Genomic DNA, 23,924 nt, shown 5'->3' with positions numbered 1-23,924 from the left:
ATCCCGATCATTATTATTAGCAATTAAATTCATTTTAAAATCATCCAGCTTTTTGGCAACATTGGCTTCAATGTTTGCCATACTCTCACGAAGAGAGTTGCTGAGCGATTTTAAAATATTTTCAATTCCATTAGCAATCGCGCTGTTTATCTGGGTTTTGATTCCGCTTTGAGTATCTGTGAGCGACTGACACAAAGATAACAATACACTCTTGATTTCCGTCAGCTCACTACTCATAGCATCATCTTTCCCGCCGTCTTCTTGGGCCGATAAACATGAAGCACATTTGAAATCAATATTTTCATTATCGTTAACGATTTTCGCCGCTATTTTAGTGAGCGGCGTACAAACTCGATGAAATCGAGATTTGCACTTGCCCACACAAACTACGGGATCGTCGCTAACACGATAAATTACCACACTTTGCACAGTCCATACTAAACAAACAAACAACCGCCGGCCGGACTCGTCCAGCAGCAACGGCAAAGGCTAAAGGCAACGAACAATGCAAAAATATAACAATGAATGTTTCAACCAGCAGCCGTAGCGTCTTTGTGATATAGACGCGATGAACGGCGCTGACACAAATTAAATCAATAAAAAACGAATAAATCGAAAGCATGCAAAAACACTTCTACTTATCCGTTTATATTTCCAATTTGGCCGTCGGATCACTAGCACTAGATCACCTAAAGCACTTGATTTCACACGAAAAAAAGCGTTTTTATATAGACACTAGTGGTACACAAGCTACCATGTTCACCATACATCACCGTAAGTTATGGGTGAGTTATGGGTTAAAAAAATTCAAAGCTCCTTCTTTCGGGGGTAACACTTTCTAGAATAAGCTAGCCCAAGAAAGCGACTTTCTTCAAAGTCCTTTATTTTCGAATGTTAGTTGTTAAATGTTGAGCTGTTTCGCCGTTTTTCAATTTTTCGGTAGAAAATTGAGGGTAAGTAATGGGTTTCTCAAGCAAAAATCCCTAATTGTACTTACAATTACAATCACTTCAATTACGGAAATCATGACACAAACTCAATTTTGCCATTTTATTGGGTTCAAAAACCAGAGAACACTAACGTTTAATATGTTTTTTCGATTACTCAGGACTCAGAAGGCTTTACATGAAATCTGATAGAGGTATTATTTTTTTATTTTGGAGATAGAATTTTATGAATCCGTAATGCCCCTAATTATAGGGGAACTGCTCCATTATTCATCTCAGCCCATATATTCATCTCATACAACATGAAAACACAATTGAAAACAGGAAAAAACGCATATTTTCTTCTTAAACCAATCTGCTAATCCATGGAATGGATTCACTTAGTTAGTTTACTTTAGTTTCCTCATAAAGTATAATCCTCAAAAGCTCACTTAAAAGCCCTAAATTTGATATTATAGTCGGGCATTTGCACTCGAAAACTCATTTAATTCAATCACCTACCTCAGAAAACATAATCCGCGCATTGGTATATACGGTTACAATGGGACTCGATCAGTAGCCAACCAAAGTTTTTTCATCCCTAGCGGACCACTTTTTATTTTAATCACTAAACAAAATCACTCACTACACAAAGAATGCTTTTATTTTTTCACATGTTCACCTCAAATTTCCTAAAACAAGCTTGAATTAGTAGAAATATATGAGATGAATTTCTACAATTCCTAAATTTCAACTGTATGTATTTTCATCTGTTTTCACTGCGTTGAAGAAAGTCAAAAGTTGCCAAATCAGTTTCTGTTAATACGAAAAAATCATACTGAAAATGTTGAATTATTCCGACATAATTGACATAAACCTACAGCACTAGTGGTTACCTAGGTTACAAATTTTGCACGTAAACAACTACAGCGGAGGTAACCTACTACGACGAGCTGCGCCTACGTACGATAATGTGATTCATTCATGATTAACAGTGTGATGAATATGGAGGCGTCGTGAGATGAATTATTGAGCAGTGATTCAAGTTTTGAGATGGATATGGAAGCGTTGTGAAAAATGGTTTGTTTTACAAAATTCAGGATAAATCTAGCTAATTTTACCTAATATACAATGCTGAACGATTCCATTAGAGCACGTAAGCATATTTAGTTTATTTGTTCAATGATTTCGTGAAAATTTGGTGTTTAATCCGTGCATTCTTCGTGAATATCGGCTTAATGAGATGAATAATGGGGCAGTTCCCCTACCAGATGCGTCTCCATCAAGCACTGCAGTAGCTCTGCAATGGAGACGCATGGCGATGTCATCAACGGCATAGCTTCATTGAAAACAAAGAAAAATTATCTCCACAATATGTGGTATAGGCCTCCGTCAGATTTGATAATTTATTTAAAATTTGTGAGGGATCCAAAAAATCAATCATTGGAGTCTCCTGGGTTTATAACCACTCCGAAATGGCAAAATATGGTTTGTATCAGATGTCTCGCATACTTATTGTTGATCAAAGTACCGTTTGGTATTCATCCTTGAGAGGCCTTACTTTAGAGGATTACTTTAAAATTGACACACAAAAATTTAAAATGGGTCAAACGACCATTAATGTGGCGTCATCCACAAATTAAATAAGAATTTTTTTCAAAAATATCCATCCATAAAAAAACTTAGTAAGATTTTGCATTATCCCCCTCCCCCACAATTTTTATGTAAATTTTTTTTTTCTTTTCCGGGAAAAAGTTTTTTTTTTGAAAAAGAAACTACTTCTTTTTACTTATGGCGTATTCGTAAAGAATAAAAACAAAACAACTTAACCAATTCAGTTAATATCATGTTAAGGGTAACAAAACTGAAAGTTAAGTACACGAAGTAAAGTACATAAACATTCAACTAAGGTGAATTCACGCATTTTCAAGGTTCAACTGTTAAAATCTCATCAAGAAAAATTTCAACTAATTTTATGTTTTTCAGTTTATTAAGTTTTAGTTTATATTTGAAATTCTTCAATCTTACGAAAGATTTTCTCGAATCCCCCTCTCATCACATGTAAGCATTTTTAAAAAAATGGAATACTCCTCTTTTCCACTGAACCCTTACAAAATTTGTGGCAACTTTATTTTTATTATCGAAGCAAAAATTTTTTCTAATTCATGCAAGAATGTTAATGGTTACTCAAAGATGCGCGAAAATCTATTTTCCATAACCTATCAGTATTTTTAAACCTTTCTTATTTAGAAATATTTTCAGAAGGAAAAAAAATTTTTTTTTACAAATGATACAAGAGATACTCAGATATGCGCGAAAACCTATTTCCTATCACCTATCAGTATTTTTAAACCATTCTTATGCCGATTAGGAGAAAATTTTAACAAGCACATTTTTTTTTTTAAATTTTTTAAAAACTGTGAATTGTTACTGAAGGATGCGTGAAAACTATTCCCAATCACCTATTAGTATTTCTAAACCTTTCTTATGTCCATTTAGGACAATTTACGCATTGGTTTCATTGGTTCCAAAACTTACTACAAACATTTTTTTGAAGCAATTTATTCACCGAAAACAGTTGCTGTATGATTTATTTTTTAATTTTCAATAAATTTTAAGAAGTTACGTTATATCGACGTGAAAGTTACGTTGTATTGAGTTACGTTATATCGAGGTATGACTGTGTAGTAATTTTGGGCAGGATCGGGACCAAAAAACACAGAAGGTTTCGGTACAAAGCCTCAATCGCAAGGTTGACATAGAACTCCGTCGCATTTTCCGCTAGTGAAATGATTTGTTTGAACACACTTAATTTATCTCGGCAAATTTCCCAACAGCTGATTGAGCTCGGCGATGTCTTTAACGAATGTCAGCAATATATTTCGACGAACATTAAGCAATTATATCGATTTACCGTAAACCAGCAAGTATTGACGTTTCGTTTGCCGAAGTTCTTGAAAATTCTGCCGAAAACTTGTAGAACATTTCGCTGAATTTATCAGCTGTTGAGTTCTCAGCAATAAAATCTAGGTGTGAATCAGAAGCAGACTCTTATTTAGACCACATATGCTCAACAACACCGACAGTAACGGGAAGAAATTTACTGCCGCTGCTGACATGTGACCGTCCGTCGCACCATACACTTCTAAAATGATTTATATGAGCCGAAACAGGCTCTTATACAGCCAATAGTACAATAATTTGAGTAATTAAATTAAGATTTTTATCATTTTAATGGATGCATGACTAATTGTCCGTCATTGATGGAATGAAGGAAATCCGTTGAATACTAACCGAGTAATAAGCATTTGAAATTGGACATAATTTTGGCATCCTTTTCCAATTTCAGATTTTCATTTTACACCCACCTACATATAGTCGTAGTTCCACGTCAAAAGTTCGGATAGAACTTTTTTGCATGTAATTACTTGAATTTAGCTTTAGAGTTGAATAGCAATTAAAAGATGAAAAAAATTCTCATAAAAACCTGTGTCATAAGCTTTCTCCAACATGAAATTTTTGAAGGAGGGGAGGTTTTTTAACGTTTCGTAATTTAGCGAGAGGGGCTTTACAATCTAGATTTTACGTACACGCAAAAGTTGGATGGTGCGAAACCAGTACAAAATTGTGCATTTGTTGATGTAGTTTAGAACCGCGTTTGATGCGTGTTGGGCATAACGCAAATCATGCTCCAAACTACCACCCTTAAAAAGTTTCAACTGGTGTTAGTATCGTCATGTTGATTTTTACTGGTATTGATAATGTTTTTCAGAAGGCTGCTCTCGTAGAAACAGTGCAACCAGCAATCAATACTGATAATTTAAGTACTGACTAGATTAAAGAAAATACTACTTGATCGGTTCACTTTCATGAATCAGGTCATTTAAAAACATTATTGAATCATTAACAATTAGAAGGACATTAAGCTGGTTCAAAACATTTTGCATTTAACTATGACTCTGGTTTTATTCATATTCATATGATTCCACGTTACTGGCACCAGCGTCGCTAAGTTGTGTTAGGGGAACATGAATCGTTGAAGGTTGTTTTGGCTGCAGACTCTTATTAGAGATGAATAAGTCGTTCATATGAACCGGCGCACGGAAATGAAGCACGTTTTCTCGAACGTTCCAAAATGATCGTTCGCCCGAAACTGAAGTTTACCGGAACATCACGATTCTCGTGTATATATGATGTATATTCTTACTTTAATCTATGTCAATGTATTCGCAGTACAACTCTTGCGTTATCCTTTTCACACAATTATTGTGCGATTTCAGTGCGAAATTTGTGTGAATCGGGAAGACATATTGATTGTACAAGACTTGAACTTTTGCGTGTAAGATCCATGTTTGTAGAAAACAGCAAGCAACCGATGCCAGCGATTGTTTATGTGCTTGAAGAGCTTTCAGAAAATTCCATAATGCCATAGAAAAAAAGGTTTCAACAGCTTTCGCTACGATGCGATGTTTTAATTTATTTTCAAAAACTCGGTCTCTCAAAAAAATGCTACGTCAATTTCAATCCAACCGCTCCCCTCCCCTTGTTACAGTTTGTTACGAAACGATGATACCCAACTCCTGAGAGCTATGCTTCCTTGAAAAATACACAGTAAAAGCACTGCAATGAGCTCTGCTGTGTAATTATTGACTGTAATATTAGAGAGATAGATGTTCTTCTATGCGCTAGTGATTCTCTGAGGAAAAACGGCAAGCCTGTGAAGAAGTATGAAAGATAAAAAATTATGTAAAATCGAGTAGAAATTTGAAGATAAGTTAATTTGAAGTTGATCGTAAGGTACAATGTTTTTTTTCTAACAAAGTCTAACAACTAATAAAAATGTTATATTTCAAGAGCAGAAGAATTTTTTTGGGCACTTGAATTTCACCGGCACTATTCAGGAACAAAAGTTAGATTTATACCGATATTTGTAGAACCATATTAATAAAAAACAACTAGCCAAACGTAACGTTTATATAATTGGCTCCAAAAACTGAACTTCCAATTTTGGAAATTGGAATGTAGTATCAAAATTCATTCGTTTGTACTCAGATAAGCTTTGTTGCAAACTTTGAAAAATAATCGAAATTCGTTTTGACGCATTTTTTCTTCCTTTTTCTATTTTGCTACTAAGCTAAAAAATATGCTTAAGCCAAGTCCACTATCCACAAGTATATATTATTCATCACAGTTTCTGTCGAGCACAAATCTGTTTTGATAAAAAATCAATTCAAAATTAGAACTCCTTTCCCAACAACAGCAAACAATATTTTCACACCTAGAGTCCAAATATTTGCTTTTCATCTGTCCATCGCTTCCACAATCGAGTCGATAATGATAGATCAAACAGACTGAATTGCTGCTCTGCGAAAGGCAGCAAACAGCTGTGCAATTTATTTCACACCTTAGCAGGTGAAAACATCGCTCATCGGCTTTCAACGTTCGTTGAAGACATTTTCCATACGTCTCTTACGTGTAGAGTATGCGTGTTATGTGTTTTTCTTTTTCATTAAAGTGCTTTATTGTAAATCATTTTGGTTTGGTTCCTATTTTTTAGCCAGAGAGATTCGTCTGATTAACCCAAATTTCCCGCAGATATTTTTACCAAAAAGTGCCGTCTGCTGCTATCAGCAGGAAAATCTATTAACTCTGTCTCGGATATCCGCTAGGGACGGCCAGCACGCAAAATAAACATGAACTAAAACATATATGCAGGTAAATAAGAAACCGTAAACCGCCCGTAAACAGGGTCGAAAATCGATTTTCGCTCCAAATCTAAATACCGTGCTGGATCGAAACCCGTACAGTATCGAAATCCGTACACCTTGATGTTTTTCTTCAGTTTTAAGCATTATAAAAGTGAAAATTCATATGATAGTTACATGTACATATCCGTTGAGTTGTTGGCCTTCTGTTAAATTAAACTATGCGCCAGTAGGCCATGAAATAAAAATTTTAAAAATAAAAAATCTATCGTGTATCGGTTTCAGTTGTCATTTCGTTGTATCGTTAGAGAATTTACTAAGGAAACGTTCTACAGATAAAAACGATTTTCAAGTGGGATATAAGTGTTTTACTCTGTTAATCTTTTTAAAATTGATGGAAAAGGTAAGTCTTTGTCATTTTCGAGCTGTATATTGTCTAATAAATAGTGTAAGTTGTATTTATTCAACAAAAACTCTGCCGTACGGATTTTGATTCATTTTATTTGCTTGAATCGAAATCCGTACAGCGTGTGTATCATGCATATATTATTGAACTTTCTTCTTGTTTTCAGCATATAATGGAAGAAAACAAGTGTAAATATACGGCAAACAATTTTAAACGCGCTGTGACTGAGGTGCGCAAGGGAAAGTCGTACCGGGAAGCTTCGAGAGGTTCCGGCGATCCGGTTACTACGAAACGCTACGAAAATTGCACTATTTCAGCTGATATCAAAAATTAGAAAACCGTGTGAAACTTTAGAAGCCAGTTGATCCTCAAAATATACTTATTCGGTAATTTAAAGATAAGTATAAATAAAAGATGTTCATTTTTGTACTTCTTCATCTATACGGAGTTTGATTTATTGTTGTATGGACTTTGATCCAGTCTATATCGCGTGTGTGCGGATTTCGATTCAAAAGTGTACGGGTTTTGATTCAGACAAAAAACTGTGTACGGATTTCGATTCAAAACATGTTCTATTTAAACATGATTTTTTCAAGTTTCGGAGTGATTTTAATCATTTTGCTGGAAAATAGTGATAAAATATAAGTAGACCTATAAGTTAATATGTCAGTTTAAAGCAATATGTGATTTCTTGAATTTATATTGACCGTCGAAGATTATCATGTGCTTAGGTGTACGGATTTCGATCCAGCACGGTACGCGCGCGAGGCAAATTTGCGTGTCAGCCGCGGCGTCCAGTTTTCCCCCGTGCCTGCAGGCAGTCGCAAGTTCAGTGTCGATTCGAGGATGCCTTCGCCTCTGTGAACGTTTGTTAACCGGTTCGATCGTAAATCTTTCACCGCTTGCGGAAACTATTTTGCATGTTTGCAGAGAATTTGCACGCAGCAGGCAGAACTCGATCGTTTGAATATTTGATTGATTTCTTCTCCGCAGCCGGGCTGCTAATGTCGATTCGGTACTGCAAGAACCGGAGATTTGTATGAACACACATAAATTTGGCCGTTCAAAACAGCACGTGGCTTAGGTAATTGCCGGCATTGACGCCGCGGACTGGAGCGCGCGGTGATGACGTGAGCAGGTGACAAATCGTTTCGGGCGGAAATTTTGTCATGTTTTATTATTGAATTATTATATCATCGCTGACAGCGTGGGTTTAAGTTTCATAGAGTGAGGGGTGAGGTTTTTAAGGTAGTTCCGTTCAATTGCTGTGCACGCTGACATTTTAAAATATATGCATTGGTAATGGAGGATTTCATGCAAACTTATCTATCGAATTGGAAATACCCTGCTATACAGAATGCTCTCTAAACGAATCTGTATATGATATTAGTCATAAACTGGTTTTATTATGATGCTACTTAACGGGCTTAACATTAGCCACAGATGCCTTTAATAAATTTCCTCATAATGGCAACATGTGCTGATCTCTCCGCTATCGCAGTCAGGGTTGATATTTGTTGACACTCTTGAGTGAAGGTGAAAAAAAGCATCCATAAACGTTATTTTTTTACAATCCTTTCAGAGTTCTCCCTTCCCGCTTTTTGCATGGAAGTGAACTGTCAAAACACCTCATCATATTTCATGTGATGAAAGCAAGACAACAAAATCAGGTTATCAGTTAACGAAGATTGTCAAGGCATCGGTCAGTGTCAGTGAAAAAGTGTTTCGGTGAGGTTCATTTTGGTTGAGTGGACTGTTTGTTTTTCTTTTTCGCTTTGAAGTGAAGATCATTTGGTTGGATTTGTCGTTAAATTTTATTCCGTAACCGTGAACGATGCGCGCGATCTTTTTCATATGAGTATAACAGCACGTTACTAGGACGAAAATTTAGTGTATCTGAAAGAGTGCTGCGATCATTGGAAGTGAAAATTGAAAATGATTGGCTGTAATTTTCGAAGAATTTTGCTGGGGAATATGACTTTTATCAGCACTGATCGCAGTTATAAACCATCGCGTTCCAGACAGTCATTGGTCTCAAGAGCACGAAAACAAGAATCTTCGGCTCCGGAGCAACCTTGCACTTGTCCTGCAAGTTTCCAACCCATTTGTCCTTCGTCAAAACAAAGCCATTTATCGATTTCCTCCATGGAAACTGCGAATGATTCAGCCGTGGTTCGTTCGTCGGTTCCGTTGCATGTCTGTTCGAAAACTAGCCTGGCTGCAAGTATCGACCGAGCGACTGAATCGACGCTGGCATCGTAGCAGGAATCGTGCCAAAATTGCAGTCCCACTCGAACAAAACGCGACCGGCAGTCATTCCCCCGGGGCTCTGCACTGGTCGCAACCCACCAAGCCCAACCCACCCCCCTCGTGCTCTATTGTTTTCCGGTCTGGTTCGAAACGAACATGGACAGTGTTCCTATTATACTAAAAACATCTAGGACATATCCCATCTATAGTGCATACATAATGTGGTGCAGTTCCGACGACTGCTCAATCTTTATAGCGTGGGTATGGTCAAACACACGGCACTTATATTCAAATGAGCATAAATTTCCTCCACCGCTCGTGTCTGAGAACAGAAATGGAAATATATAATAACGCCAACTAGAACACCGGTTTTTTATTCGTTGTCTAAGCTGAACAATAAAGTTGAATTTAGGCCAATCAGGTAAACGTCGGATAGCGTCAAATAAAATTTGAGATTTTCTGTCCTTCAGCTTTATTGTTTTGATTTCGAGTGCTCGAGAAGGCGTACAGCTCCCACCTGTTACATCTCCTATTTTGGCAGTGGCCGGCTCAATCCTCTGTGTTTTTCCACACTGGATGCATTTGATTTACCGATGGCAGTCAGCCATCGCAACGGTTGACAATAATTACGGCAATGGAAGTCAATCACTGACTAGAGCCGTGCTCGTTGTTTGTAATTAGAACATAAAGCTGTCAGATTCAGTCCAACTCGTTAGCGCTCGGAACGGGGAAGATGCGCTGCGCATTATCCATTCGAGTGCTGGCAGTTTGCCGGAATGGGTCACACTCACAGTAAGCACAATTATTCAAGATGCTGCTAGTAAACAACAATAATTCACTCGAAACTATTACCTGACGGTATCATAAATATAACGGATGGTACATTTTTGTCTGTCATTTGTAAGTAGCTTTGTTATATCTCCTGGTTTGTACGATAGGTGGCTGCATGCGAAGTACATATATTTATCTGGTGATATCTTTTATTTTATTTTACGACAAAAAGATGGCAGTCAACAGGTTGTTTATTGTCTTGCTTTATCTCCACTAGATTTCATGCCGCTTCAAGTGGATGTTTCAAGCCATTTCATGCTTGCAAAAATATCAATCAAAAAATTAGAAACCTTCAGCAAATCAAAATGTTTGGTATAAATGAATGTTATTAGGTACTTAAAATACTGGGATTCTTGATGAAAGTTAGCAGAAAAAAAAGAGAATTCTTTATTATTGTTTTTGTGATTCCACGGGAAATAGATGAATAAATAAACATGAGCCTTTCTGGTTTTGATTATTTTTTGGTGTATAAATTTTAGTAGTTGAAATCGAGTTGTACAAAATTTATTTCTTAATTTGACAAAAATGAGCACATATAGAGGAAGGAAGAAAACATTAGCACAGAGACCCAAACATGAATTTTTGACGTAAAACTACGTCTTATTTTGATAGGGTGGCATGCTTTGGAAAGTGAAGCGAAGATATGCCATCCTCAATTTTTTTTTTCCTTTTTTTCATTGATGATAAAAATATCAATGTCCATTATTAAAAGATGAAGGTTGCCTCTAATTTGAAGTAAACTAGTTGAAAAAGTTTCAATATTTTTCAATAGAAAAATGATGAAAAGTTGAGTTGAAAATCGAAATTTTGGTTTAGTTTCGCAGCATCCAACAATCACTGAATTGAGAACATAATAATATAGTGTAAATTAGTACGCACCAAATGACGTTTTTGAATGCATGCATTGTTGCAGTCACTAAACAGCACTATTATTTGAATTGATAAATGGAGAAAAGGCAACACGGCCTACTAGTGGTAATGGCAGTTTTTGCTCTGCGTAAGGTTTGAGTAAAAAAAAATTTTCCTGCGGAGAATATTGGTTAAAGTCCTACGGTTAAGTTCTGCTGCTACCCGGAATATTGGAGAAAGAGGTCAGTGGATTCTTCTGAGTGAGATAAGTAACCTCTTTTCGGCTGCGTAAAACATTAAATTGTATTGTGTCGTGTTAAATAAATATTGTGAATGGAAAATAAAGTTACATTTTCTTACAGTATTTTGTATGTCGCGCATCAAAAAGATCGAAAGAAGATCGATGGTTAGTTAAGGTGATGAAGCGTTGAGAGTACTCAAAGCGCTTGAAGCACTGGATGTTGATGGTTAAACAAAGCAATAAACCTGCTCATTGAAAAATTGCGACCTGCGTATTTTCCAAGACTAAATATTTCGAAGATTCAAAATTGTATGCGACAGACCAATGCAGGTTGTGTGCATGTTTGAGGATTGACCTTACGCGTTGAAACCTTGAATGGATGAGTGTTCTATGGCGGTGGATTGTTTCGAGATATTTTGAAATTCATATAACAGGGATTTCAATTCGGCACGGCACCTTCTAAATTTTATGTGGACATAAAGATTATCGTTTTAGACTGGTTGCCTCTCCTTCAATCCCCTCTCGTGGACAACCGTGGGCATTGATCAAACCACCAAATTTATCTCAAACTGGATGAAGCAAACTGAGTGAAACCATTATTATGCGTCATAAACAAATTGCGTAACGCAAGAAATCTAGATTTCAGACTGCCCCCCACCTCTATGTAAGAATAAGTAACGTTTAGTATGAGCCCCCCCCCCCCCCTTAAAACTACGTAACGCTAAACTGCCCGCCTCCCCCCCCCCCTCCCCCCCCAATTTTCGATTTTTGTAAAATATCGCTTAACTTTAAGCGACACGTTAAGGATAAAACAAATTTAAAAACTCATCTCCTGCCTTCGATGAAGGAAAAGATTTATAAATTTTCCTCGAACCCAATCACTTTTTCTAAACGAAGTAATCACCCTAAAAAGGTGATTACTTTCAAAAAGCATTTGAAACCAAACATGAGAAGGAGGATGCTTTTAAACAGAAGAAAAGGACAAAGCATAAATTGATTCCAAATTAAACCCAAATAGCTTAAACATCGTAGTGTTGGATTTGTTAATTACGTCATGTTATTTCATGAATAAATTGCGATTAAAAATTACTATACAGGGTAATTGTTTTCTTGTTGGGAGTATTTAAGGGGCTGATTAGGAACCACATTTGATGAAAAAACCCCCTCGGAGTTATTCGACTTTTAGGTTTCTTGGGTACTCTTTCATACAGTGGATTTCACCACTTACAGCAATTATATTGATTTAATTTGAAAGCTGAGAAAATTTTCTATCCGAGATAGCTTTAACATGTCCCAAAAATTTTATTTTTCATATGCTCATAATCTTGCTACCACTGAACAGATTTTGAACACCAACGTCTTGATTGACGGTTTTACGAGACAAAGTGAAATTTTATTCTGCATTAAAATTGTACGTAAAAAAGCACATTATCACCTCGTTTCACGTTGTTTACTTCATTCTCATGCTGTAAGTGACTCCACCTTTTTTTAAGTTACAGCATTCTCTTAGCTTCGCGAGAAGCAAAGACATTTTATTCCCTATATAGTATTAACGTATAAAAAATTGAGTTTACATCGTGTTGGCAACAAACGAGACCTGATTGATGCACAATGATCGGAAATTCGAAATTTGCGGTCAAAATTTATTGGTGTCAAATTTTATCTCTTGAATAATTATATTGATTTCACGCTTTTTCGATGTACTTTGAGCCGAATTGCTATGTGTTATGTTATAGGTTAAAATTGTATTTTCGACCAGTTGAGCGAACACTGTCTGCATGCTACCAACGCACAGTGGTTCGCCATGGGCCAAAAATAGAAAAAAATATTTTTTGTTTTCTGATTGTTAACGTTTCAATGGATCTGTAATGAACCTGAGAATGAAGAAAAGCTGTTTTTGTTGGTCTATTTTATGAACAGTTAACTTTTGAGCACGAGATAAGTGAAGATGTTTAACACTTGCATCACTTGAACCACACCATCATCGGTGAATCCGATCAATCCATTTTTTTCTTAGTTTCATAATTGCTACGTAGCTTGGCTTGAACCCCATCCTCCCCCTCGTCATATTTCATCACAAAACTGGAAAACCGCAACCCCCCCCCCATCCCCTCCTCAAATGCTTCGTCATTCATAGATGTTCCCCAACCGTTGCAAAACTGTTTAATTGTGGTTGAGCAACTTATGATTTTTATGGTAACCATAATATTGAAATAAACTCTTATTCACCATAAGCACCAGCATTGCAGCTTTTCCCGGATTGCACGCAAATGGAAATCGTGTACCGCTGCAACGGTACGCTGCAACCAGCGGCAATTCAATAACAATAACCAACATTTTATCTGTTCAATAGCATATTGGTTATTGTTATCCGGTATGTGGTTATGCTGTTGTTATCGTTTGAAATATGATTCCACGTTACTGATTGAACCCCAGTGTAGAAAGCTAAAACGTAGTCCCACGTCAAAAAATATGATCAGCACAAATACCTTTCACGTGGCATTCGTGGAGATGCAAAGATGAACTCGGTCAATCATCTCTTTCTATAAAAAACGTAAATTTACGAAAACATTCAAAACGAAAACACACCTAGGGCTATCAGGCACATTATCAGGAATCGTACTTACACGTACTTCATTTGTTGTTTTTGATGGTCAATGGAAAGGTTAGGAAAATTCCACGCATTTTATATAAAGTGTGACCCACATCAAAGTGTATCACGGAGAAAAACACTGTTGAAAATTACCTAGTTGACCGATCCTTTTTAAAATTTCGTACAATACGTTCGCACCTTACGCTTACCTCCACAAATTAGGTTTTGTACAACATTTGGCTGCATCTTTTTCTGTACGAACCCACTTTTTCTTTATGGCCTTCCCAGATTTGACCTCCTTGGGATGCTTTCGTAGTGCCTGCCTAGTAACAGTCCAGTATTTTACTAGCTAGATCCTGACAGAAGATTTTAGAACCCTCATGTTGCTTCAGCAGAGGAATTAGACGCTCCTGTAGACACTTCTTGCAGTTGATCTTTCCGTTTACAGTCCCGGTTGTTACGAACTGCGCACTTCTTTAGCCGCATGAGCAGATCGCTTACCCAAATCAGATATGTCTTGGCAAGCTTTGAAAATTTCTGCCTCCTTACTTCCTCCAGAACATCAAATTTGTGCAAGGCAGTGAAGAACAGTAGTTCCGGAAACTGCCGGAAGACCGCCTTGACGTAAGTCTCATCAGTACAGTTTCCGGACCCGTAACTTTTCCACCGTACTTTACCGTTCGTCACGATCTGGAGCCTTCTGCACTTTGTACGTGTGCAGTGCCTTTAGGTCCTTGGCTCTCTGAACTAAAGACTTGAACAGATTCAACTTTTTGGCCACGTTCCTGATTGAAGTGTTGGGATTTCGCGTAAATGTTCTCACAACACGCTTATAATCATGATCACTGATAGAAAACAACTCGGAATCGTGCAGTCAACGTTGAGTCGTTGTGATTAAGCATTATTCCGAAATTGACCGCATTTCTCCTTCCGTTCGATGCTCAGAGCTTCGTAGTAACGCTTAATCTCACGACTCACTCGTCGACTGCACGATTACAAGTTGCTTTGCAATATCTCGATGAGAGTGTCGACGATTTACCAGGTGATTCCGCAAAATCGATTCGCGACGTTCCTTTACGGGTAATGGCTTGTTTCTAATTTTCGAAAAACTGATAGCGATAAAAATACAGCATAAGCAATACACTCCAAACTGCTTCTACTCAAATTTTCAAGACAAAATACCCAATTCCCAAATATTTTCCAGACGGTCGAGGTACGACGCTGGCCTAACAAGGCAGGTCTCGAGAAAGACTGTTAACATCAGTAGGGTCATAGCGTTAGCCTCGCAATTGTCCTGTACACTAAACAGTAGGCTACGAAGTCTGTGTAAAAATAAAACAGAAAGTCGAGTTCCGAAACGGAATGTAGCACCAAGGCTTTGCTTGATATCCAATTCCACTTTCCCAGTTTAAGGAAATCCTAACAACATGTTATATTTTGTATACTCCAACATTCAGGAGAAACATTTATCGTGAACAAACTAGTTTTTAAGCTTTCCACTTGATACGAAACTTTCTCCCAACTGATAACTACGACAGTAAATATTTGGCCGAAATCTGCCACAGAACAAACAAAATATATGTAATTCACAGACACAATAGCCACAAACAGCTAAACCATTCTTATTCTGTTTAATTTGAAAAATTTCCTTGCAACTCAACTTCTAAGTAAAAATTTGCTCTACTATTTGTTTTGGAATAATGTCAAGTTCCGACAAATAATAAATTTCAAAGGGAATCAATTCAATTTTCAAATTTTCTAATACAAATAACTCGACAACGGATGCATTCAGAAAGGTAATTAATTTAGGCATTTCGATTTTAATTGTACTAAACTATTCGAGTGCGATATTTGGAAATAAAATGCTGAGATTGAATTTTTTTTCCTAAACTAGACTTTCAATAAAATTATACTGTAATTTCTCCATCCTGAAACTTTTACCAAAAGTTTTGCTATAATATCAAAGCTGTATATTTTTCTACAAGGCATGATTAGTACAGTTATTTACAGTTCACTCTCAGACAGTTTTTCTGTACAACCGTAGGTTTCTGAACTGCAATGCCTTGCATAAAGTCTATGTCAAAATTCATACGCCCTTTTCAGAAATTACTCTTGAGTTTGGAAAATTCGTCCATCTATATACAAAAAACTCAGTAACTTAAAGTAGCGCCACCACCCAACCCCTCTTAAAAACTACATAACACTGTAAACCCTTCCCCTCGGTAAAATTCTTATTGCTATAAAGCTTACTAGCTGGCCCGGCAAACTTCGTCCCGCCCGTTTTGTTTTAAATAATGATTTTACCCATTCCAAATTCGTTGATTCTTTGCGATTTGTTTATTATCTGTTTGTAGTTTGTATTTTGAGGCCAAATGTTCCTTACCCCCCCCCCCCCTCCTGAGTTGGAGCCTATGCCCGAGGGTACTCCCCTCTTTCGTGGCCGCAAGACTACAGAGCTCGCTCTGACAGGCGGATAGGCAAGGCACAGTGGTTCGCCAATAGGCCAAAAATAGAGTTTTTTTTTGTTTTCTGCTTATTATCGATTTAATGGATCGGTTATGAACCTGAGAACGCAGAAAAGCCCAAAAGGCCCATTTTATGAACAGTTTACTTTTGAGTACGAGATAAGTGAAGGTGTTTGTACATACCTGAAACATACCTGTTTTCTGAAGGTTCACGATGAAAATAAACGGAATAATATTTTTATCATGAACCTTCAGAAAACAGGTATGTTTTGCTATAGAGGTGATGTTTAGATAGGTATGTGCTAAACTGTTCTCAAAATTAGTCGTAGGAAACGTAGTAATAAAGTCAAAGAGCACCACACATACTAAAATTCATGTAAACTTTTAAATTTGTTCCACGCGAGATACTATCACTAAATTACCACCAAACGAAAGACTTAGGACTCAGGACAGATTTGGTAAAGATTCCATTTGCATATATTTGCATCCGAATCGATGACAAGCGGCTAAAAATGGTTATTTTTTCGCTTGAATTCTAGGTTTTCTGCATAGTTCCTTAGAAGGGTTGTGGAACAATCAGATCAAATTTACAAATTTGTTTTCAAACATTTGTCTATATTCGTATTCTGATATTTGGTGTTGAAATACGAGAAGTTTCTGAGATAATATCAAATTTGCTCGAGGTTTTTCCAATGATAGAAAAGTCAAACTCTGATCGCTTTGAGGTTTCACTTAACGAAACCCAATCGAGCTTCAATTTTGCATAGGGGCTTTTTTCGAGAAGGCACAACTTTTGAGAGCTGCCGCATTTTAAAATTCAATGGTCAAACTTTTTCCTATATTCTATTGGCACCCTATTATGTATGCATGATAACAGGAATACCAGAAAATTGAAACAAGTTGGATGATGACAGTTCCAAAAAAGTTTGTTATAGTCAAAACACACCTGATTCTGCCGATTTCAGTAGTTTTTAAGAACAATATTGTACAAAAATGATTTATGACCCCCCTTGCCATACAATTCGAACCACTGTGCGTGGGTTCGAATCTCAGTAGAATCCTGGTCATTCAATGTCAACGGACTTAAGTATAAGTTTACTCTCAGGCTCCCCACTAACCCTTCCTTCAGGTTGAAATCTACAAAACCTCGACAAATACCCCGACAAATAAGTTCCTCTTACAATAGAGCTGTTCAGATGGACATAGAGTTGGAACCTCTCCAGAAAATTTTAATTGGCGATAATATTGACCAGCGGTAGCGAGGCTTGGAGTATTAAGCGTGAAAAGGAAGGGTGAAAAAGAATACACAGAAGCACGAATGTCAATGTCACTTACTCTTAATAGTAATATTGCTAACAATAGAAGCGCGGAACACAGAAAACAGCCGGGCGATATTACAAGAGATCAATGTTTCTGGTCGCAGTGATGCCCATACTGGAATAATATCCCATCATTTATGGATGCCGCCTAAGCCAAATACGAGTGCAAAGCTTCATTCAAATAAAAAATGGTTGATTAAATTTTTGTTAATTTTCAGATGATTTGGCATGGTTTCGTTCGATACATACGATTATGCCAGGCTTTGTTTCGCTCATTTTGACATGAGAGAGAAAACCATTTTCTTCATGAACTGTGAGTTTACATTCAACGTGCATCATATAATCTGCTGTCGAAAAAGCGTAGGGTGGTAGTTCTGAATCTTTCTATAATACAAAATTCAAAGTCTTTCAAGATATGGCTCGAATGTAAACCTACGTGCCAACTCCCTACTTAATAACTTAGAAGCTGATGGAAATTTCTGCCTCTTGAACTGCGATTATTATGTCAGCAGGGCTGCAAGTTTTCGACACTCCAAACGAAACTGACAAAAACCGCATTTTCACTGTCTCAAGTTGAAATGACCTTCAATGCCAGCGGTGTCAATTTTCAATGAAATTCCGGTCATTGAAAGGAATGAGATGGCAAATGTAAAATCTAAATTATTTGATTTGAGCCAATTCATTGCATGAAGTCGATGAACTTTATAACATTCTCAACCGCATAAACATCGCTAAAGCAACACAGCGTGTGCGAAATCACAGAAATGCTGCTAGCCAACAATCACTGTCAATTGAATGGAGCTGAAAGTCTGTTTCATTCTCAGCTCGTTCGTTGAAAATTGAAATTTAAAGATTTCGATTTCAACTGAAAATTCATTCCTGACAGTGAAGTTTGCAGCGCAGATCAGAAACTGAACTGTGGGACTGAAATATTCTTAGACTAAATGTGGGCAATTATTCTCTTTAGGTTTAGAGAAATTCTAGTTCTTTCCGGCGTTTGACAGAGAGAGGAGAAAATGTGAGCAAAAATCAAAACAATGGATGAAGCCTGGTTAATACCAATTTCTTAGACATCTCTTCAGACGAATAACAAATTTACCGACAAAGTTATACCTAATGAAAGTATTACTAATTATTGAGGAAAATTTCTTTATATGCTGTCATAACCTTGTGACATGGTGATTGCCATATTTTTCAACAGTAAACTAATGTGAAGTTTAGTTAAAATCCAACTAAATTGAGTAAAATTCGATTTCTTCTGTTTTCCATACAAATTTGTATAGTACTGCGTAAACAAGATCAAATTGAATTGAAAAAATAATAACGTGGAAAATCTACTAAAATGTTAGAACTTTATTTGAATGTAATAGTGGCTAGACTAAAGGCCAAAATGCAATATTTTAAATTTTCAGTATTTTTACCGAGAATTTATTTTTCAATTGAAAACTGATTTAATTCTAGTCTACTTACCATTTCAGTTTTCTACACTGAATCTTCCAAATGCAATGCAAATGGTACTTGATTTCAAGTAAAAATTTTATCATAAACTTTATTCATCTTAAAACATAAAAAATGGTAGTTCTTTAAAAGATAATGAAACCAATTGCTAATCAACTCAATGTATCTTTCATGCTGTTTCAAGGAGAATTTTCTTAAAGTGCAAAATTTTATTCGTCAAACATCAAACAACAAACAACAACACTCATTTCAAACCACCTTATGTCACCATCGATTAAAGGTTGCATTGAAATCGTTCGTGCTTTTGGTTCATTAGGTCTCGATTCAATAAATCTTTTGAATAAAAGAGTTCGCTTTACTTTTCCTTCATAATTTTTCTGGGAATAGTAGATCAAAATCATTTATTTGCTCAACTCAGAGTCAGCCGCTGCTTGATTAAAGAAGGATAAAATATTGGCTTTTGGTAAACTGATTGGTTATCGTTTAGAAAATGTAATTGAGCTTCAAAAATGGAAATTCCCAAGAGTTGCCAATATAATAGTTTCATAGCAACCCTCAATGAAAACAAATTGACATTGAAATACAATTTCCACAAAATAGAACAGATCTTAGCCACCACAAACCCTGGAATGTGACTATATAAATAGTTTATTTTTAAACTCTTTGTGTGCACTCCAACACGAAGCATAGTCTAATTTAATTTGCCTCCTCAACCCACTTTACTGGCACAAATCATTGCAGTACACTCTGGTTATACATACACTAAATCCTACCGCCAAAATAAACAATTGTCGTGTCATGTCACTGTGTGTTAGTCTTCATAACGGTAAAATGAGCGTAAAAATTCCTACAGTTAAGTGATCATTACCCGTCAAAATTGGCGCACAGCAGCGTCTCCAACAACACCGATCAGAGCTAAAAACGTGAAAAAGAGCGGGGGCCTAGTGTGGTTGGTAACGTCTCCGCCAACCACGCTCGACGCCTGGGTTCGAATCCCACCGCCGACATAGGTGTCGATGGTTGTGAGGTGGCGTGATCCACTCACAACCAACCCAACTGGTCTAGATTCAATCCTAGCCGACACCGGGAGATTTTCTGAGTCGAAAAATCTCTGGGATCACGCCTTCCATCGCATGAGGAAGTAAAGCCGTTGGCGCCGGTCCGTTAATAAAACGGGTCGTGAGTTAGGGACCTGGGTGTGGAGTCGCCTCCCTGGGCGTCGGTAATTGGCCACAACAGTGGCGGAAATAGACCGACGGAAAATAAGCGAGAATAAAAAAAAAAAAAAAGCTAAAAACGTGACCTGGCGGCGCGTCTTCGGTTATGAATAACAACAAACAAGTACCTATGTTACATTAAAACAGAGGAAACAAATTCGTGTGACTGCAAGTGCGTTGCCACTCAGTACAAAAGGAGGTTTTCCGTCAATTGTGACAAATAAATACCGCACTTGGTTCTATTTTCATCCTTCAGTGACCGCCAATTGTGTTCTTTTTTTTCGACATAGATTGGAATGGCTCCGGAGCGAGCAATATGTCGCCACAGAATGTCTAGCGGGGGTGGGAATAAAAGGAAAAACATCCTATTAGAAGCCTTATGGTGTGCCTTTCTGGCATGCATGTTGTGTATAGGCGACCACATTTACCCTAATGGTCATTATCATTTTCCCATATTTTCACATCAGTTAAACTAATTTCCTTTTCCTTTCTCTCCCTGTTTTTCTCGCCGTTTTTCAGGTTTTCCAGCCGATTCGAAATTCCGCTGCTGGTGCAGAGTGTCGTAATGAACATAACCATGTTCATAATGATTCACCTGTGTGTGACGGTACGGCGCAACAATGCCATCATGCGAACCAGGGAACGAGTCTTTTCAGGTAAGATTTTTTTTTTTTGCCAGCTGTTCTTTTCGGTTGAATACGCGCGAAAGGCCAAGGTTATTTCGAAACGAAAAAAAAACACGAAATCTTTTCTCCACAAAATAGCGACAGCTAAGACGGGGGGTAACCTTGGCTCGCAGCTTGGTCGTTATCTAAATTGTGTTTCTGTCACCATTAGTTTGTTAGTTAGAAAAACTTTGGTTTTCGCTCTGGACTACTTCCTCACGGATCAGAAGTAGAGTTGCATTCGTTCTCCAAGTGCACGATTCATTTGTAGCTTGCGACTTGTTCAAATAAATTAATTATTTAATTTTATGAAGTGCATTCTTTATGTCTCTTCATAGCGTGAACTATTTCTCTCTTTCTATTAGAGAATTCTATCCACCATTTTTTTCATCTTGGCCCTTTGCCACATTTCCTACTTTATAATGACTCTGGAATACATTTGGATTTGTTTTATATAATTTCGGTCCACTGATTCTGAAGATGATTTTAGCTTCCTTTTGTCCAGTTTCGGACATATTGCAAAAAAAAAACAGTATTATCCAGAACTCGATTAAGTCTAAACCAGAAATTATTGGCTGCATTAGAGTCCTTTTGAAGATAAAAAAATATTTATCCTTTTACCTACTGTATAAGTAATATAGTGAATTTTTTTCCCTCACTGATTGTAAGAATAACGTTAAATAAAAATTTCCACTTGGGGTAAAAATAGCTCAAGCCTGACATAAAGAAATATTTCAAGTACTATCTAGAAAGCTACTTGGTAAGTTTCCGTGAAACTTAATCTCGAGTGCTTGATCCCATACAAAACTTACTACAGCAGAAAAAGTAATGATTGATCAGCAAGAAAACCAAAACACACTCTTGAAAAAAAAACCAGCCCTGATTTCCCTGTTATCTCGTAGGCGATGAAACGCTGCTGGAGGCCCGAGAGTCTATTAATAGAGTCATCGATGAGCACGCCGCCAAGAGCGACGGTGTAATTAGCAATCGAGCAGCAGCGGCCACGGCAACCGTAGGAAACTCATCGAACTCCGCCGCTGCTGGGCCCACCGGCGGCTGCCAGGGTGCGCCGCCTTCCGAAGCAGTAGGTAAATTGGCCAATAGCACCACTATCGGTATTGGATCCGGACTGGCAGCGACGGGTGGTACGGGACTGAAGAAGTCACGGTCCCGGCACTACATTGTCGGTACGTTTCACAATCGAGCAACACTTTGTAACCCCCCACCAAAACCCCACCAACCCCCACAACCACACAGCCAACATTCTGTAATGAGTGTTCTCTGCACTCATCTAATTTAGCCTTCATTAGCTCACTCACCTACCCGACCTGTCAGGCGTAATTCATATAAACCCATCTTCACAGTCAGCGGCAGTTGCGGCAGTGCATAGAAACACTCGAGAGTCCTTTGTTTATTGTGCTGTGTTTTGTTGCTCTAGTGTCCAGTCGATTGTGCTTGTGCTGCGATTTTTCCTCCTGGAAAAAGCTCAATCGTGTTCTGTTTCGTGCGCAAAGCTGACAGCAGAGAGTTGTGTGCACATGCCGCGATACCATGATACCGTGCCGTGCGATCTTCATTGCTTTCCCTTTAGTGCTTTCGTGTCGCGGGTTATCAGTAGTATCATCATCGCTCAAGTACTAACCGTTCATTGTTGTGTGCGCGGCTGACAAGTTCCCTTTATGTTTCTAGGCCATTCTTTCATATGAGGGTTTTTCTTTTCACACCGGCAACACAAACGTATCATATTGAAAATCATTCAGGCAATATTTAGCGGAGCATAAACAAAGTAATACTGATTATAAGTCAAATTCTAACAAATTCATTTTACTTATAATTTTATAAGGAAATGTATGAATAGTTTAATGAAATCATTCATCAACTAAAACATCGGAACAAAATCTATATATCTCAATTACTCTATTTTGATTAATGCATTTACGTCAAAAATTTAACATTGCTGATCTGCTGATCACTGCTATTACTGCCAATATTGAGATTTGCTCGGTAAAAATTTAACTTTTTCAGATAACATACATAAATGGTTTACTTTCATAGAATCAAAATAAAACTTATCGAATTACGAAATAAAAAATCTTCTTTGAAGTTCATGGAATTAGAAACCATCATTATTTTGAAGCCCTTAAAATTCTAGTTGAGTTCGCTAATACGAAATTAAAATATGCGAATTTCAAAATACATACCGATAATTACAGTATGAGAGTACGACTGTTAGGAATTGTACGATGGTTGGTTGTAATTTCGGCTGAGCAGTCTTGAATAAGTAGGACGATCTGGTTTGTTACTGTCCAACGTTTCGTCACTGATCAGTGACATCTTCAGGGGAACTTGTTGGTATTTGATAGCGATTAGTGTATGTTTTAATTCTTGAAGATGTTAACAATTGGTTAGAGTTTAGCTGGACGAGTTAAAAGAGAAAACGGCACTCATTAACCACTGTATACAACACGAACACAGTTTTGACTTCAGACGAACCACTATTATCGACCATAGCAACCGCACCCACATCCTACCATTCTTAGAAATGTGTCATATACACAACACGCCTAATACTGTCAACAAGCGAGTCGATCTCGATGGACTCAACACAGCTTACGCAGCTGTTCTGTCGGCTCTCATACCTAATACCAAAGCACCAGCCAATTTGTTCCTTCTCTGTCCTTGTCTTTCGAATCTCACCACAAGTAACACAGATGTCCTACCCCCCCGAATCCCAACTACTCCCCATAATGTTACCATCCGCCATCGCAATAGGTCCACAGCAAAGAGATTTGTAAGTTTGTTTAAAATGTTTATTTTACCACAGACTTTTATGAACACCAATATTGTAGAATGTACCCCGAATCGCCCCAATTAATGTTGACGATAAGCTCTACAAAGCATCCAGACAAGGAACGAACAAGAATTATGTAAGTCACAGACAACTCAACCACAGACAACTAGCTAAACTCTTACCAACTGTTAATAACTTTAAGAATTAA

The 23,924-nt window shown here is 37.4% G+C and overlaps 1 protein-coding gene across 4 annotated transcripts in view; it reads left to right on the top strand.

Moving 5' to 3' along the window:
* The window catches only part of LOC129727576 (solute carrier family 66 member 2), a 79,463-nt gene that overhangs the window by 26,737 nt on the left and 28,802 nt on the right, over window positions 1–23,924 (top strand). For 3 of the 4 annotated variants that reach the window (XM_055685542.1, XM_055685539.1, XM_055685538.1), the window contains exons 3-4: window positions 20,780–20,916; window positions 21,828–22,112. In XM_055685542.1, the coding sequence (XP_055541517.1) occupies window positions 20,780–20,916; window positions 21,828–22,112 (422 nt within the window). The remainder of the gene's footprint in view (window positions 1–20,779; window positions 20,917–21,827; window positions 22,113–23,924) is intronic. The other variant, XM_055685543.1, reaches the window with a different exon arrangement.

This window comes from Wyeomyia smithii, chromosome 3 (assembly GCF_029784165.1).
Source record: "Wyeomyia smithii strain HCP4-BCI-WySm-NY-G18 chromosome 3, ASM2978416v1, whole genome shotgun sequence".
Classification (NCBI taxonomy): Eukaryota; Metazoa; Arthropoda; class Insecta; order Diptera; family Culicidae; genus Wyeomyia; species Wyeomyia smithii.
The sequence above is the reverse complement of the archived record's forward strand: the minus strand, read 5'-3'. Positions and strand labels throughout refer to the sequence as shown.